The sequence below is a fragment of the Eriocheir sinensis genome, chromosome 15, assembly GCF_024679095.1.
Source record: "Eriocheir sinensis breed Jianghai 21 chromosome 15, ASM2467909v1, whole genome shotgun sequence".
Taxonomy (NCBI): domain Eukaryota; kingdom Metazoa; phylum Arthropoda; class Malacostraca; order Decapoda; family Varunidae; genus Eriocheir; species Eriocheir sinensis.
The window spans coordinates 6,456,673-6,475,205 of record NC_066523.1 but is presented as its reverse complement, the minus strand read 5'-3'; the positions used below and the strand labels follow the sequence as shown (position 1 = coordinate 6,475,205).

At 38.7% G+C, this 18,533-nt stretch overlaps 1 protein-coding gene across 2 annotated transcripts; it reads right to left on the bottom strand.

Moving 5' to 3' along the window:
- Positions 1–213: 213 nt before the first annotated feature.
- On the bottom strand, positions 214–18,056 carry LOC126998851 (transmembrane protein 234 homolog). Of its 2 annotated transcripts, XM_050861008.1 has the most exons (4): positions 17,922–18,056; positions 15,053–15,184; positions 13,949–14,228; positions 214–489 (listed from the first exon to the last, which is right to left on the bottom strand). In XM_050861008.1, exons 1-3 carry the CDS (start codon positions 17,925–17,927, stop codon positions 13,959–13,961), a joined length of 408 nt encoding a protein of 135 aa, XP_050716965.1. In that variant the 5' UTR covers positions 17,928–18,056; the 3' UTR covers positions 214–489; positions 13,949–13,958. The 2 variants fall into 2 exon arrangements, with proteins under 2 accessions (XP_050716965.1, XP_050716964.1); XM_050861007.1 differs by lacking the exon at positions 214–489 and having other exon boundaries at positions 13,366–14,228; positions 17,922–18,055.
- Between the last annotated feature and the right edge of the window lie 477 nt (positions 18,057–18,533).

The following is an 18,533-nucleotide window of genomic DNA, read 5'->3' as shown; positions in this document are numbered from 1 at the left end:
AGCCACTCCCAAGGAAACCGTCAGCAATAACCCAACGCAGTGTTTCTACTCAGTGTTAAGGTAATGTGACCACAGCACCAGACATTGCTACCTCATGCACCTAAAAGCCCCATGTTCCCTGTTGGAATCTAAAACTGCACTTCTGATGTACAGAGTTCTTGAAGTAATCATGTTTATCTTCTAGGGGTTTAGTGAGTTGAAACAAGTGCCAGATCTCATGTATGCCCTTTACTCTTACATAAAAATCTACATATATTTACAATAAATATTTTATGTACATAAAATAAGGAACATTATATTTATCACAATGTAATCACAATCAGTAAAACATATTGAAAGTAATATTTTGCACCAAAAGACAGGTCAAATACTTACTTCTTTAAACCTTAATGCATCACAAAATATTGCCAATAGTATCCAACAAGTTGTCTGATCTTCACAGTTATGATATACTTGTTTCTTGTCATTATTGTTTCAGATTTTCTTAAACTGCCGGAATAAAAAATAATAAATCAATCCTTTAATTAAGCACCTTAACAACATAACTATCAATATTATAAATAATTAAATATTGGTAATGACATGTAGTATTGAAATAGCCAGAACTACAACTATACCTAAATATAAAGAACTAAATGACTAGTATGCAAGCATTCTCTAACTCTGATAAAAAAATCAGCTAGCACAACACTAATGACATACTTCTTTCAGTGCTGACTTCAAAACTTCCAATACAACCAATGGCCTTTGAGGTGTCTCCTACTAAACAAAGACTACACTTTAAAGAAAGTTCTTGCTTATTAGTGCAGAGTCAGAGAATTCTGTGGACTGCGGACACGGTTCAAGAGTATATTCTACACCAGGCGGGGTAACGAATATTCTACATCACTGCTGCTCTTTATTTCTCTGTTAATACAGCTTAAACTGTGCTTGGATACTCTGACTATGAAAAGCCGTATGAAAGATGCAGCAGATGTCTTAAAAGCAATGTGATTCTACACGCCTAATAAGACCTAGTGAAGGCAATTAATTCATTTTGTGCAGTCCTGTCTACTCTTCATGTACAGCAACCCACAAGAAAAGTTAGACACACTGACACAGGCAATAGCAATGCTGTTTTGTGCCTAAATAATAAATAAACTAAATCTTATGCTTGAATATGAAGTAATAAAAAAGGAAAAAGGAGAAAAAAAATTAAAACTGAATGCTGAAAATCAGTCAATTCATTAATTGCAAATTATCACTTTCTTAAATATCATTTAGCTAACAATTTTTCAAGTAAAGTAAACATGCTCCACAACTTTCCCAAATGTGTCTAACTTTCTTTGAGAGAACTGATACATACTTTGGGCATTAATCAACAAAACTTGCTGTGTTAGTCTTTCAAAGGATGGTGAGAACTGTCACTCTACAGGTATTGAACAGCCACTACCTCTAAGTGTGCTCTGTAATCAGGATTAGTAACAAGAAAAAGACACACTAGCTACGGGTTAGCATCTCTGCACTACACAACTCATCTGAGGGATGGACTACAGAACAACTACAGCCATTATGATGTTTCTACAAAGGTGTTAACAAGGTGGAGCAGACATCAGCCAGTCCTCTTTAGGTGCTGCTTTTACCTCTCTGATCATCTTTCACAAAACAAACTAACACAAAAGATCTGTTTCCAGACAACAATGATCATGCCATGGATAAGATGTGTTACGTATAGAGGGGAACGTATGATGTACTTAACTGTATACTACTAAACAAGGAATTTTTTTCAGTTATGTCAGTTTTTCTCCTGGGTAAGATGAACACCAACATGCATTTAGTTGAAGGATTTAAAGCCTTATGCCCTTGAAGGTGCATACTGCAGCATGGAGGATATAACTCAATACAATTAGCCACCCCATGAGGCACAAAAACTGTCTGTTTGGCCGGGGTTGCTCTATATTCCAATGAAACTGACATAAAAATACAAAGAGGATAAGATCAATACATGCTATGACCCAGAGATTTCATGTGTACGATACAAATCACTGATTTTAACCATTTTAATAATTTCACTTGTATTCATAGTATTTCTTCAGAACAAATTTCTGCCAACTTTTAGCTTCAGCCATGCTCATATGTCACTAAGCGAACATGTCTTTAATCCATAACATTTTGAATATCACTCTGAAAGTTTGAGTCAGACTTTAGCTGAAGCAAGGCAAACTATATCAGGGCTGCTCTGTGTCAAATGATGTAAAAAAGATCAAATGCCACATATTTGTCGACAACACAAACTTATCATCAACCTTTGACCCAGACTTACATGTGTTGCCTAACTGGTCCAAGCATTCAACTTGATACTCCTGCTTCAACTTCAACAGTTACAGTTTCTTAAGGCTTAGCTACATTTTTCAATGAATGTGAGTAACATTAGCTATATGTTTTAATTCAAGGTACGTATTGTGAGCTGAAATGAAGGGTAATATTAAATTTTCAAATTATTATGAAGTATTTGAAAGTTACATTGAGCAAACTCACACATTTTAGATTTCTAACAGCAACTTGCTGACAAATGCACAATCCATATAATGCAGCTGTTAAGTCTCCTAACACTCGACTGCTTGTGTGGGGTGCGTGCCCTGCCCAGGGCCTTCAAACAATACTGTTCTGAGGGTTCTGAAGACTTCAACATCTTAAACAAAGTACAATCAGTGCCAGGCATCCACTAATACAGACATGTGTTGTGCTGGGTATGATGCTAAACATGTGAGACAACAAGCAACATGCAAAACTTGGGATGAGGACAATCAAGGAACAGGCATTAAATTTTATCAAAGCAAAACTCAGAAAACATGAAACTGACATAACTTTTACAATGCATGCCAGTAAAGTTATTTATTACAGCAAAAGACTTATTCAAACTAACTGCCATCCTGTATAGTGCAAAATGATGTTCTGTTAACCTGACTGATATGAAATCAATTCATAATGGAAAATTTGTTACACAGGAAATAAACAGTATTCTTTATTCATTTATAAACTTTCAAGTACCTTCAGGTGAGTTGCAATATATTCTGTCCATGAGTTTGCAGTGTGCTGAAGAATGAGGTGCAGATTGAAAATGAACATGTAATGGATAGTTTGAGTGAGGTTGAGAAATTTGAGGTAGTGTGAATGTTGTGATGCTGCGGGTGAAGTGTATAATAAGTGTGAGTACCTGCTTTTAAGCTCCTTGATTGACTCCTGGTATGCAGAAAGATTGTACTACAGCCATCCCTCATTTTCTATAGATTTTAACATTTGTGGATTCATAATTTTATGGATTGTTCAAGAAAAAACTATGTGCAAGACTGAAAAGAAGCAAGCCCATGGCAGAAAGTACAGGTTACACAGGCGAAAGTATGGCTGGCCATCACTGGCTGGCATCCATGTACTTGGGAGACACTAGGAAAAGGCTTCGAATGTCTCTCCTCCAGCCTGAGGCTAAGTAATAATTTTATTCCTCTGATTTGTATGTGTAATACTGTTTATAGTTTACTATATTGCTTTTTGATAGGCCTAGTTCATAATGAATATATCATTAATACATAGGATGTAGGCCCTCATAGGGTCTATAGGATCTGAGGAAGGTGGCAGCACTCATGGATGTTGTACTTTCATGGGGGTCTTAGGAATGTACAGTAATCCCCATGAAAACTAAGGGATGATTGTAATGGTACACAATTGTACATTATATAATTAGGTACTAATATTGCCCCATTCTATAATACTTCAGGGATATGACCATGTGTCATTCTGGCCACTGACCTATGATGCCATTTCTACCATGACCATTGATAGATATATGAAGTGAATCTTGCAGGCTGTAAAATCTTCAGTGGCAAGTGTGAGAATGAGGAGTGGATGGAGGTACCCAGATGAGAAAAGTCCATGAGGCAGTGTACTGGGTGAGGGGAGATGGAGTGTGGTGGTGCTCTCAAGTTAATTTTGTGCACCATTCCAATTAGTACTCACACAAGGACTAAAGGTTTCTCTAGAAAGCAGAGCTACACACACAAGTCAAAGTAAAGTTTAAAAATCAAATTTCACATTGCTAAATCTTTGATATTTCAGTCCACTTTGTCAGAGCAGGTTATGTCCTGCTGTGAGTACTAACTGTAATGGTGCACATGAGCTGGCAGTCACACCCTAAAGCTGTTATGAGGAGTGGAGAGCCTGAAATTCCAGGAACAAGAGGGAATGGGTGTTGACTTGAGGTGAGAGGTGTGGTGACAAGTGTAAGGCAGTGGTAAGGAAGTGTGTGGGTGACTGGACAGGAAACATGGAATAGAAGGCAGTAGGAGTGATTCTGGCCCCAAGGATAAAGTCCCTTAGGGGTAGAGGGAGGCACTGATGTATTGGTTGCATCCACAGTAGGGGGCAACACTCTTCTGGAGGCCTTTCCATTCATGTCAAGGAAATGTCCCACATTCAGAATATTATGTATCAATGCAGTGAAATAGAAAAATACATGAACGGACAATCTGATTCACAACTGGTATAAATCCCTTGCAGTGGCACCTGTACTATGTACTCAGATTATTCACGCTTCCAGTCAATAACAGCAGCACAACTGACATGCTGGCCAAGGCCATTGTTTTATTAAGGGTTTAGACTGCCACACATCAAATGTGAATCAGACCTGCCCATCCTGGTGCTAAGTGGAAGTCCAAAGTTTGACTAAAGTTATCACAGCTGAGTGTTTCTGTCCATACTTCTTTCTGTCACTCTGATGTTTGAGTGTTGAGAAGGTTTAGTAGTGAGCCTAAGAAATGTTCATCTACGGTGGCAAAACTTTCAGCGTTAGTATGACAATGATAATAAGATGCTGCCAGCCCTGATAAAGTATACACAATGCACAATGCATCGGTGGCACTGAACAGCCTTAAACTGTTGAATTTTACGTATGACAAAAAAGCTAGTAGCCTTCGGTAAATAGTCCTTTCACAGCAGATGACCAATTACCTTCCTGACTGGGATGCCAATATACTACATACAGTAGGACATCATCCTCTCAGCATTGCCTCTTTCCTTATGCGAATAAATGTCGGCGAGTGCTAGCCACTAGCTGAGTTCCTAGTGATGAAGTTGTAGGGGGCAGACAGTAAGTTAAGCATTTTTCTTCACATCTCAGTCACTCCTTAAGGCTTGAGCCTACCCTGTGACTCTGAAAATATCATGTATTGTGGGGAAGACAAGAGAAGAGGATGGAAAAATTTAGTGACTGCTTGCCCTAGATACCTTACATGCACTGATACCTCCCCCCCTCTCCCCATTTAGTGTAAAATCTCCATGGCGCCAAGCTCAGTGATGTAACGAACTGTGTCACCAGGGGTACTCAGGCGCCTACAGTTCAACACAGCCAATGATGCTCTCATCCTCAGCCAGTCAAGGGCCAGGTGGGGTTAAGTCATTGAAAGGCTGATGCAGCCAATCAGGCTCTTGGCCTCAGACAGTAAAGGCTCAGGAAGGATTAGGTCTTCCACTGCTGCAATCCTGTTAGTGTCACTCCTTGTTGCCTCTTGTTTTACTTTTTTTGATGCCTGCTTCTCAGGTTTCTGTTTGGCTAACTTGCCTTACTGCTGCAGCAAATTTGATTTGTTTTACATAAATAAGCCTAATAAAAATCAAGAGTGTGCTAAGTTCAAGGTCTAGTACTAAATAAATAATCTTATATAGATTTATATTAAATTGACATTCTACTGAACCATGTTCATGTTGTCAGACACTATAAGACAGTACAACTAATAAAACAAAACAAAGGATTAAAGGCCAATACCTCTGATAAACTAAAATGCAGGCTGAAAAGTTCATTGTCATCAATATTATTCTATTATTTTTTAATAATAGCGGCACCCATTCTTTAGTCAGAAATGCCTATTTATTGCTGCACATTTGCCAACTACTTTGAATTACTTGAACTTATTTTCCCTGTCAGCTTTAATGCACAACAGAGACAAGTGCTCCCGGAAGACTACATGTTAGGAATTGAGTGAAAACTAGATTTTAATCTTTTAAATCTATCGGTATAGATTCCATATCATAATTAAGAGTTGAGAATATCACATTAAAGAGAATTCCAAGTCAGCAATCAATCTTACTAAATACTATGAGCTGCACAATAAATTTATAATTATCAAATTCCTTTAATATCAGTCTTCTACTAATGTAGAGATAATTTGTCCATATTCAATATCACATCACCAGAATGAATGCCTATGTTCAAAAGTTTTTATTTACTTTTGCTGTATCTTAAAATAAAATCCCTGTTCAAGAATGCACAACCATTCATCAAATACAACTTTTAGTTGCAAATTATTTTCCAATAAGTGATTAATATTTGGTGCACATATGCTTTGATCCCACCACCTGCTGCATAAGTTTATGTACTGTTAATTTCAAACTCCCCATACTGATATTATGGAATACAATCACCTCAGCACTTTCATGGGACAGTAAGGGAAAAACTGCAGGAATATGTTATAGCTGTGTGTTGCATCAGCACTGATCTCCATCACCTCAGCCCTTGAGCTGTGGTGGATTAGAACCCACTACCCCAGGGCACAGGGTCAGTGTGACATTCAGGTTACCACAGTTTACCTTCCCCAGGTTTCCCCAGGTACTCATTTATCGACTAGCCTGAAAGGAAGCATGAACAGCTGGATGGGCTGCTCACTGACTGGCCAGGCCAAGATTAAACCTGAGTCCATGGATTTATATAAGAACATGCTAGCCAAAACACCATGGAGAGTGTCAGAGAGAAAGGGGTTGAAAATATTTCTCGGGAAATATCAAAACATTAGAAGAAATACATGAATGCTTGAGTCACCAATTTTCATTCATCAATTCAGTTTCATTGCCTTTCATTTAATACATCAGTATATAATAAATCTTATGTTAACAAGTTAAAATTAGTAGTGTTTTTATTCACGATCTTCACATGGACATGCACAGCAAGTATATTCTAGGGTTGTCTTTCCACTCTGGACAATGAGGAGTTTGGTTAAACCACTGAATGCTTAAATATCATTTCTAAAACAATGTCCTCATGGATGTTGAGTGTATTATGCAGGCACAGTGGTACAGTGGCTGGCAGCTCAGTGAAAGGAGGCTGAGGCTGAGTATCTTTCATCTATCATTCAACAGACTTTTGACACCGAAGTCTAGCAATTATTTCATCCCACACATAAAATGTGAGGAGGTCTGCCATCCTGCCATTATGCTTCATTTGAAAGTCTCCTTAAAATCAGCCTTGTCATGCTTCATGAACATTTCAGAGTTGAATAATCAAACACTGAATTACCGTTTAAGGTGAAAAAATTATTATGCCTCCAAAATAAAGACAATGCAAAGCAGTGTTTACAAACATTCAACTCTGCATACCAAAGCTTATTAGACATTTAAACTCTTCCTAACAGTGTCATGAGGCACCACCAGTATATTATGTTTCTGTATCACAGGAGGAGGATGGCACAGACATGACAAAGTAATCTGAGAGGAGAGGAATACACTTAGTAGCTGCACCTTCTTCAGCGAGGATCTGTGCCTGACTCCACGATGGCACAATTAGATGGACATAATATTATACAATCACATACAAGAATGAATCTTTCTAACAGACATCTATGTATAATACTCTAATAAAATTGATAAGTATTCTTATACAAAAAAAGTCATATTTTGGTTGGGTTTCTTTTTGCATGTTTCATCCAGGTACTACAAGCCATGGCTGCCGGGCCTGGGAGTGGCTGCTGCAGTCACACCTCTACAAACAAGGTGAACTACATGGCTACACAGAAGTTCTAACAAAATACTGTAAAATCAAACAACTCACACCAAAAAGATGGAAACACTGACCAGGGTAAACATTAACTATTCTATGTACAGATGTTAGTCATTACCAAATCAACACTGCTTAAGGCTGTGTTACTATGGACAGTCTTATTATATATTTCAAGATAAACTTGTTTTTCACAAACTGTATTGTTCAGCTACAGCTGCTCCAGTAAATAGTGGCACACATCCTTGGGCCAAGACTTAAACAAGCATAATATACATGTCAATATCAATATCATGGGTAGTATCACATGACACCAATAACCTATTCATCTTGCTATTATTACTTCTGGTACTGCCAAGACCTGAATATAAATGACTGCCATACTCATGAGATGTCACATCTCACGCTTCAGGGAGATAACCATTCAAGGCTGTTGCACGACAACAAATAATCAGCAAATTCTGAACCCATTTTTCTACCTTTTTAGTTACCTTACTCTTAACATAATTCCTCCCAAGGCTCACTCCACAGAATATCACCCACTGCTTACAGGAAAAAAAATTAATGTATTCCTCATTGGACAATAAGCCCATGTATGAAAATAGTTCCAATTGTCAATCAGGATGATGCACCCACCATGAGATATGTCAGGCACACAGCTATACTGGAAGAGCATGGAATGGACTGACATATCTCATGACAAACATCACAAAAAATGGTAGCACCACACCTGATACTTTTCCAAGATTTCATAACAATATTGCATGATAAATTAATATTTATGCTCCTTCACCTCACCTTTCAAAAGTACTTTCCCGATCCTCATCACCTCTGTAAAGCTTTGTTTGTACTCATGTGCAGGATGAGTTTTACCCTAACCATGGGACTGAACACCTTGTGCAGCTGTTTGACATGTCACTGAAAACATGCACAGCTTGAATAATATATTGTTTTGTTTTGTGCTGCAAAGAACCTTATATTGACCTCACTCCTCATTCATCAGTAAGACTGACTGTTGGGCCTGTGATGCAGTATAATTATATCACTATATCAAGACCCCATGTTTAAACCACAAATCTAACAATGCCACAAATAGTCTCTGCTATCCTTACATCTTCAAACAAATTATTTTACTTCTTTGAACTTTTAAGTTCAAAGAAATGCACCACCACTTAAGTTACATAATTGCATAAATTCATCAGTCAAATTCTAGACCAAATATTACCTATTGTTTTGTCAGATACTTGGATTTCAAACTGTAAAACATTTTTTCACAGGGTAGTATATTCTTTCTCAAGTCATGTAATTTACTAATATGTGCAAATATCTTTATGGGAATATCAGGAATACATGCGAGTGTCCACTCCTTGCAACATTCCTTTCCTGCCAAGACATCAGGCTCTCCAAATTTAGCATTCAGTAGTATGCATTCAATTCTTCTTATTTTCTTTGAACAACAATTATTATCTGTATCGTATCAAAATCTGGAGGGACAGATTGACAAGGTATGGAAGGATATCTGTTCCTCATAACATGCTAGTGAAGTACACCTCTGTAACGATTCTAATAGCTACTCAAATTTGTCTTCTGGCATTCTCAGATACTCATGGCATCCTGACACTCTAAACAACTCTCAGGCACATTACATGAACCTGCCATTAGATGTTCGTTACCATCACTTACTCATTACTGCCTGTGTACATTGCAGTACATCGACTAAACACTAATAAACACTAATAAAGAGCCTAAACTGAATGTATGAGAATCAATGGGTACTTAACATGTATTGAACTGCAAACATTATTACAAGTAATAACAGTATGATAAACCCTCAGTATAAGAAACCGCAAAATAATTCACGCAAATTAAGTGAACCTCAATTCTACGGACCTCAATTTCTGAGATTTCAGATTTTCCAAACAAAATTCTGGATATTCAAAATTCCATACTACCACAATTTATTTATTTATTTATTTATTCTTAATTTGACTAATTCATTGAACACCTACCAGTTGGCACAAACAGTGGCAGTGTTGTTTTTGTGGTGCCGGGCCGTGAGCACTAGGGCAGTGCACTTTTTATTAATTTTTATTCATGGTTAGAATCTTTGTCATAATTTTTTGTGGCCAGTGTGGGCTTAACCAGTTAGTGGCCAGGACTTGGAATGCAGGATGGAATCATTTGGAAAATTTGAATTCTTTGTTTTATTTTTTACCAACATTTCCACCTTTAAGTCCATAAAACTGAGGGTCATTTATATTGAGTTATGCAATAATGCACTTCTATAGTCACATAATAACACTGATGATTGATAATATTAAATTTCAAACTATCATGCCATTCATCTGTTCATTTTGTCAAACTGCTTCATAAACACCATTAATTAAATAATATTAATGAATTGTGTGGTAAACCTTATTATTTCAATATGTAGGCTAGAGGCAAAACCATCTCAATAAATTATTACTTTGCTGTAGTTACTAATCATCTTGAGGGTTATTGTAATAAACATTCACCAAGCATCAACATGAATAACAGCAATAACAGAGATAAGTACGAAAAACATCAACAATATCTTGTACACTTTAATCATATCTTTACTAAAGAACATGAAGGGTTTGCGCATATAAAGGCAGCCTACAATGTCTCGTTTCGTGGGCACGCCCTACAAACTTAAAAAAGGCACAAAAGATCAACAAGAAAATGATAATTATCATTAGTTTGCATAGGAAATTTAAATCACATTTTGCAAACAGTACAAAAATGAAAGACATGCAAGAAATGTCAGGCTGTGCATGCATGGGAAATTGTTTCATTCAAGCGATGAGATTCACAGGCCTCAAAAACTGTATAAGTCTCAAACTTCTTTTTTTCCAGCATAATCATGAAGCCATGCATTACCATTTTGTCTCAGTTAGTGAACTGACTAGTCTTGATCCTTGATGAAGCAATTAACCCAAATGAGCAGAAGTACACAGACTGTACCAAAAATTGTAACTGTAACAACCTGAGTCACTGTTGCACCACCTCACCACCCCCTCACCTGTGCTCTCTGCAAGTTACTTCACTGAATGAGAGGAATCTTCATTTAATGCATGATACAATACCTTGGGCACCATCAAGATGTTCAATGGATTATTTTACACACAAAAAAAAAAAAAAATGTAATGTATCCACACTTTACATGCAGTGTTTGTGCTGCAAAATTTACAGCTCACACATAATAGAGCTCACACATAATACAGTGATATTCCTGGATTGTGGGTGGCTAAATTGACAGTATCAATTCTTAATAACCTTTTTCACTGTGCTGACATTGATCCCAAGTGACCCAATCAGTATCACGTTTACTATGAGCCTTCATCACAAAGTCAGGTGGAGTATTCTTTGCTTTCCATTGCAAATTTTTGGCATTGAACTAGTGTTCGAAGTCAATGGGACCCTTCCAATCTCTTTCATCTGTCTTCACTAGACTCAATTCTGTATTTAAGTGTTCAATTTAAAGGCAGAGAAAGGCATAAGTGGGGAGGCAAGCAACACCATAGAGATGAGAGGTGACAATAGAGTGGAGAGTGGCAATGATATTGAGTTGGCTAGCAGGGAGAGAGATCATACAGCTGCTCTTTTTCACTATCATTACTCCATGCCCTTCTACTAACATTTATGTGTAAACTTTGAATACCTAATGTTTGAGATAAAATAAAATGGCAAAGCTAAGGTTCTGTTGTTGCCCCTTTAATTACAGAATAAAAGACAAAAACACAGAGCCCTAAACTTTGCCATAACGCCAGATAGTGCTCACGTTTACTGTGACCTGGGTGTTAGTTATCTGCGAGCGCAGACTGAACCAATAATATACTGGACAAGAATGTAATTAAACGAACAATAGGGTTTGCCGTGAAATATCAACACACTGAATTGTGCAAATGAAAATTAAACACTTTGGATTCAGTGATTGAGCTATCTAAGCTATCGTAAGTGATTAGCTTTCTAAATTATGGCCAAGAGGTCTTTCAAATTTATTTCCTTTAGTTTTGCTCCTAGGGTGTGGCATGGTGAGATTGTAGCATTTTGAGCTAAAAAATTAATAATGCTTAAGTAACTATGATGTTTCAAACCTTAGTTATATTTTCAAGGGTCCAATCTGGCCACAATGCATGGCTGTGTTAGAAATAGTATCTCTCACACTGCTCCCCACCACCAGCAGGCTCGGGGAGCTTTGTACTCAAGGCTACACGCTGGATATGTGCTGTTGCTGCTGTGACTATGAATTCCTTTTGTTATTGACTGACGTGCATTAATGAAGTTAAAATGTAACAAATAAAATAATAAATAAATAAATAAATATATATATATATATATATATATATATATATATATATATATATATATATATATATATATATATATATATATATATATAATATATATATATATATATATATATATATATATATATATATATATATATATATATATATATATAATATATATATATATATATAAAAGCACTATATTACATAAGATGCTACAACCACGTGGTCGTCACCAATACTGTGTAATGTCTTTAGAGGCATCATGAAGAAACATGAACGTTACATTCCCTTTCATTGATACACACAATAAAAAACTATTGGTGCATGTCTCAGGCCAAAATTGGTTACTCCTTAGGCAATCGATTAATCAATCAACAAGGGCACACACCGCAGGGGCAAGTCACCTCACCCACCCTATGACACCAACCCTGGGGGTCCCTCCGAGCAAGTCTCCATGCAGGCAACCTTTCCATTCTAAGTACCTCATGGTAGGATCCATTAACTTGCTCAAGCCACAAACTTTATAGGTGTACCTTTGGCTTCCTCTATTCAGGATTGTCTCTAACAGAAACAATCTGGTGGGCAGGGTCAATTTCTGGAAAGTGTGCCACATGCCTGAGTAGAAAGGAGTTGGCATTCACAACTACATAGGCCTTAATTTACTCCCACAAAGTATTCACTGACTTGACAGTCATTTCAGAAATATATATATTAAAATCCTGTGTAGGCACTTATTACCAAAGATATAAATCTGCCTCTTCAAGTCACTGTTTAGTTACTGTCCATGTCTCACTGCCATAGAGTATGACATGGAGCACAAGCAGCTTGAAGATCTGGATCTTTGCCCTTCTCAAAGATATCAGCAATGTCACATACTCATGCCAAGCGAGTCCATAACACCGCATAGGCCAAGCCAGTCTGCTGTAAGACTCCTTGATGAGGCCCATCACTGTACTGCACTATGCTACCAAGGTATATGAAATTTTCCAAGGTATCAATGTCCTCGCTAGACACAAGAACAGACAGTACTGTTTCATTCAGGTAATGGATAATGAAAAATGCCTTTTGATATTCTTGCCATCAGGAGGACATCATGCATCTCTTTCTATCAACATTTCCTTATTTACTCTTACTAGGCAGGCACAGACCAAGCTTCCCAGGGCAAAATGAGCTATACTAATAATCTAAGAAACCATCACACCCCACCCAGTAACATAACTTGGATTAGTGTTTTTAAAATAAAGAAATTAATTACTGAAACATATTTATCTACCAAATGGCAAATCAAAAGTTCACAATTGAAACACACTTCAGTCAGGAAGAAATAATACTGACTCAGTGAGGAACAAAGATGCAGCAGGGATAAGAATGTGATATTCAGACAGCTAGTTCATTGTTGCCAGAACTGGGAAAAATATTCAAATGTGAACATGACACTGCCAAACTGCTCCTCAGAATGATAATATATCACTGAATTTCCTTGACATCACCCCAGCAACCTCTAATTTACTCCTAAGTTCAAAGTTGTACAGCAAATTAAAGTATAAAAAAAAAATCAACAAATAAACGTGGCTATGCAGCAAAAATATACATGCACACACTAAATCAACGTAACTGCCCATACCATTTTATATTCCATTTTATAGTGTCTCTCTCTCTCTCTCTCTCTCTCTCTCTCTCTCTCTCTCTCTCTCTCTCACACACACACACACACACACACACTTAACAGAACCTCATGTTCCTGCTTAAATTTTGGGTTTTGTTAACACACAAAAGACCAATCATGATCCACATAAGATCTTGAGCACACACAAACACACACACACAGACTTGCCATCTTTATTTCAGTGCTGGGTCTTGTCCGCCACACAGAGGGCCACTCCGGCACACACCAGACCCGCACCGACCCAGGTGGCCCTGCTGGTGGTGTCCTCACCCAGGCAGCGGCCAGCTACCGTTGTCACAAGGAAGGTCAGGCTGTTGCTGAGTGGCACGGCCAGGGAGAGGTCAACCCTGCCAAGGGTGTACACAAAGAGCACGCTGCCCAGCTGGTTGAGCACGAAAGGGCACACGTAGCTGAAGCGCGATGCCAAGAACTTGACCTCGTGTAGGGTCTGGGGAGAAGTGTTGTCGCTGATTCCTCTATTCCTTGTTGGGCCAAACTCATCAAGTGATGCACATCAATACTGCTATGTGGCACTTTTTACAAAGCAAAGCAGGGCAACAACTCTCAACTCAACATTGCCACCAGTAAAGTATTAAAGGCTGCATACCTACACACCAAACGAATCAAGTAGAGTCATCACTCATTTGACTTGAGTCAGACGGACTCATTTCCGTTCACACTAAAAGTCACATTATTACCATCCTGTTAGATGTCCATGAGTATGGACACACATTCTCTCGCTGTCCTACAAGCTCTGCTGTGGATTCAGCAGCCAAGAAAAATAGAGAACCAAGTATGGGTGCATTAAGATGAAGCTAAGGGACGAGAGTTTGGCCCTTTAACCCTTTCAGTACAGTGACACCGACATCGGCGTCACCGTCACCATACAGAAAGGGTTAATCCTCTTCTAAACCCCTTAATCCTCTTCCATTTCCTCTTAATCCTCTTCTAAATCTCTTAAGAGGAAATGGAAGAGGATTAATCCTCTTCCATTTCCTCTTAACCCTTTCCATACTGTGACGCCGATGTCTGCGTCACCGTATTGAAAGGGTTAATAATTTGCTTCTTAATCTTGGACATATTCTACAGTTCCTACAAAATTACTAAAGACTTTTAAGAAGCTGGCTGTTAAAACAGGAAAGACTCAAGAAAACAGACAGTGCATGACATGGCTTTATGCACACTACCATTTCTTCTTGTATGACTTTTATGACTACCATTACAACTACCCCAACCTCTTTTCTTCATTACTGTACAGTACATAATGCATACCTGCAAAACCGGATTTGACATCTGGATGTTCTCAATCCCAACACTGGCTTTTTTTAGCAGTGGATTTGTGATTCCCCAGAGCAGACTGACTGCCAGCAGGCACAACAGTAGCTCCAGCCCCACCATTTCCAGCTGAAAAGTTAATTACAAAATAGTTAACCTATGGTGAAACTTACAGTAACAAGAATAATAATGGGCTTGTCATTAGCAGAGCTGTGCACCCACCACCCTGAGATTGTCACAGCCATGTGAGCAGGAGTATAACAGTAGGAAGACACAGTAGACAAAAATGTCATCTCAGTATAAGATAATATATGCCAAGTGAGATAGGGAAAAAAGGAGCAAGATAAGAGAATGCAGGTAGGTAGTTACAAAATGCTAAAGATAAGAGCTCAGAGGACAAGATCAAAGACAAAAACAACCATCCAACACCCAACCGGAGCAAAAATGTATAACAGAAGCTTCGTAATACAAAGATATGCTGATGACACCACGGACTAGAAATATTTGCTCAGAAAAAAAATACAATACCCAAAAGGGTAATAATTATTTTTATTTTATTTTATAGATTTTTTTTTTAAAGTTCGGCCTATAACGCCAGTAGGCTTTCTAGATGCAATCTGATAGTCAGCCCCAGCCCATTGGTATTGCAGGCAAGTTTTTAATATTTACACCTGCGGGACACTCGTCCTATATTGGTTAAAGTGAAACTAACCTAACCTTACCTAACGGGGAGGCTGTTCCCCCCTCAACCCCCCCCACATAACTTTTTTTTCTAACCAAACAGGAAAGGGGGGAGGCTGCTAGAACACGTACCTATCTACCCATCATGGCAGCAACCGTTCATTTTAACTATGTATATAAAAAAATCTTTCAAGAAAGTAATTTGCAATGGAAAAGCTATACGGCAGTGTGATGTATCACCACAAAAACTTCATAAAGCGCATAGGAGTCTTTCACCATGATATGGATGCACTAGTAAAATAATACCACTTCTCTATAATGAGTTTCACTAAAGTCCGAGCTTATTGCTGGTCATCAAGCCAGCGTGTGTGCAGTCTTAGGCCACTCACCAATGACTGAAAATTATCTGGTCCTCCAGGACACTGTGTCCCCACATTGAGGACTTGGCCCAGCCTTCCCCAGGCCTAAACAGTCTATTTCAAAGACACAAACTGTCCATTTTGATATTTATCAACTAAAACTTTCACAGCATTTTGGTGTCTGACACTTTTTCCTGATGGATAGTATTGTACTATTTACTTTTCCTCACTCATTAGTGTTGTGTCAAAAGTAATAGAAAGTGTCATTCGGGAGAACATAGTAAATCACCTAAACAGTAATAACCTTATCGCTGAAGAGCAACATGGCTTCAGGAGTAATAGGAGCTGCCTGCCCAACATGTTGTGCTACCTTGACAACCTGGTAAATGCAGTGGATGAGGGAATGTGCATTGACATCAATTACTTGGACTGCGAAAAGGCCTTTGACAGAGTTCCTCATCGTAGACTTCTCACCAAGTTAGAGTCAATGGGAATAGATGGCAGAATCTTAGTGTGGATTAAGGACTTCCTCAGTGAGAGATACCACCCTGTGAAAATCAGGAACACAACATCGGATTGGCTACCAGTTGTAAGTGGAGTCCCTCAGGGATTTGTGCTGGGCCCAGTACTGTTCCTCATTTACATAAATGATCTCGTGAAGAATCTTGAATCATCTGCCAGCTTGTTTGCGGACGACACGAAAATCTACAGGACTATCAAGACAGAAGCCGACGTAGATGCCCTTAAGAGAGATATGGAACGCTTGGATGAGTGGAGCAAAAAATGGTTGTTGTCCTTTAATGTGGATAAGTGCAAAACAATGCACATTGGACATCTGAACCAGCAGGCAGACTACTTACTCAACCAGAGACCACTGCAGAAAACCACACAGGAGTGAGATCTGGGAATCATCGTGTCAGTAAACCTCAAGTCCTCTTCGCATGTCTCCAAAATATCTGCCAAAGCCAACAGTCGACTCAGCATCATCAAGAGGAACTTTACTGTGCTCAGTAGGGACATCCTCATACCTCTCTACCTGTCCCTGGTCCGCTTGATTCTAGACTACAGAGCTCAAGCCTGGTCTCCCTACTTGTTGCAGGACATCAGGTCATTGGAGAGAGTCCAGAGAAGAGCAACCAGATTGGTTCCAGAACTATCTCATCTGCCCTATGAGGAGAGGTGCGCACAACTTGGTCTGCAGACATTAGAAAATAGGAGAATACGAGGGGATATGATAGAAACACACAAGCTGATCCATGGACACGAGGACATCCCCTACACGAAGTTCTTCCAATTGAACAATAACAACTTGAGAGGCCACTCCCTGAAACAAGCAAAACCAGATCACTGGAGGACATCATTAAAAGGAAACTGGTTTGCAATTCGGATTATAGACCCCTGGAATGCACTCCCAGAGAGTGTGGTAACTGCCCCAACAATAGCCACTTTTAAAGTGTGTTATGACGGACACCTTGATTTGATTAACTAAGATACTGGCTAACTAGTCTTAAGAGGTGGGGGACGTTATAAGAAGTCCTCTTAATTCCCCACTATCCATTCATAGATAAGCACAATCATTTCCATAAAAATACTTGTTTGGAAGATTTGAGCAGATAATTAAGCAGTAATTGGTCACCATTTCAGCCGTCATGTTACTATTCTAGCAGCAAGAAGTCCCTTCCTTCCCTTAGCGGTGATGTGTTACTATTTTTGGAGCAGCAGGCCAATATTTGTAAGGTTTAGGCGGGCCTGTTAGGTTAAGAAACTTTGGGTTTAGTGGTGGTGAGGGTCACCACCTAAAATTGAGTGTACTTCTAAATATTTACCTTCATTTCAAGGTAAAGTATGATGGGACAATTTTCTTCACCAAAGAACAGCTATGAAAGGGACCAGTAAAAATAGCAGAGGTCTGGGCATCACTGGCGCGGCTGTCAGACAACCCAAGGCCACCCCCCGGAGTGCCCCTGTCCCCCCAGTGTGCCCCGCCCCCAGATTTTACAGGGTTGTCCCCCAGTGTGCCGCACCTGTCCTCCTGCAGCGGGTCCAACGCGGGGAGCAGCGCCGCCCTGACACCATTGATTATACAACACCGCGGCACGAGCCCAACGATATTTTGGCCACTCTAATGACCTGCCTCATAGAAAAGGGTGATATAGTTTGACTTTAAGGACAGTTATGACCAATGTTTTTTTTTTTTCATAGCGTAAATACATATCAAAGTAACGCAGCTTTCTATGTTTGCTTCGATTACTACATCTCCCGTTTCAATTACCTATTACTGCATAGCCTAATGTGTAGCTATTTTAACATTATTTTTCATTATCTAATCATCTTTTTGTATAATGATTTCCTCCTATCCGGCAAATATATATCAATTTCGATAAATAAATTAAAATAAGTCCGTAGTTCGCTCCTCCCCCCCACCGAAAAACAAAAAT

Excerpts from the sequence above, each read along its gene's own strand:
- LOC126998851 (XM_050861008.1), bottom strand. Across the intron at positions 14,229-15,052 it reads TGTCAAATCCGGTTTTGCAG|ACCCTACACGAGGTCAAGTT; the intron begins GTATGCATTATG and ends ACTTCTCCCCAG.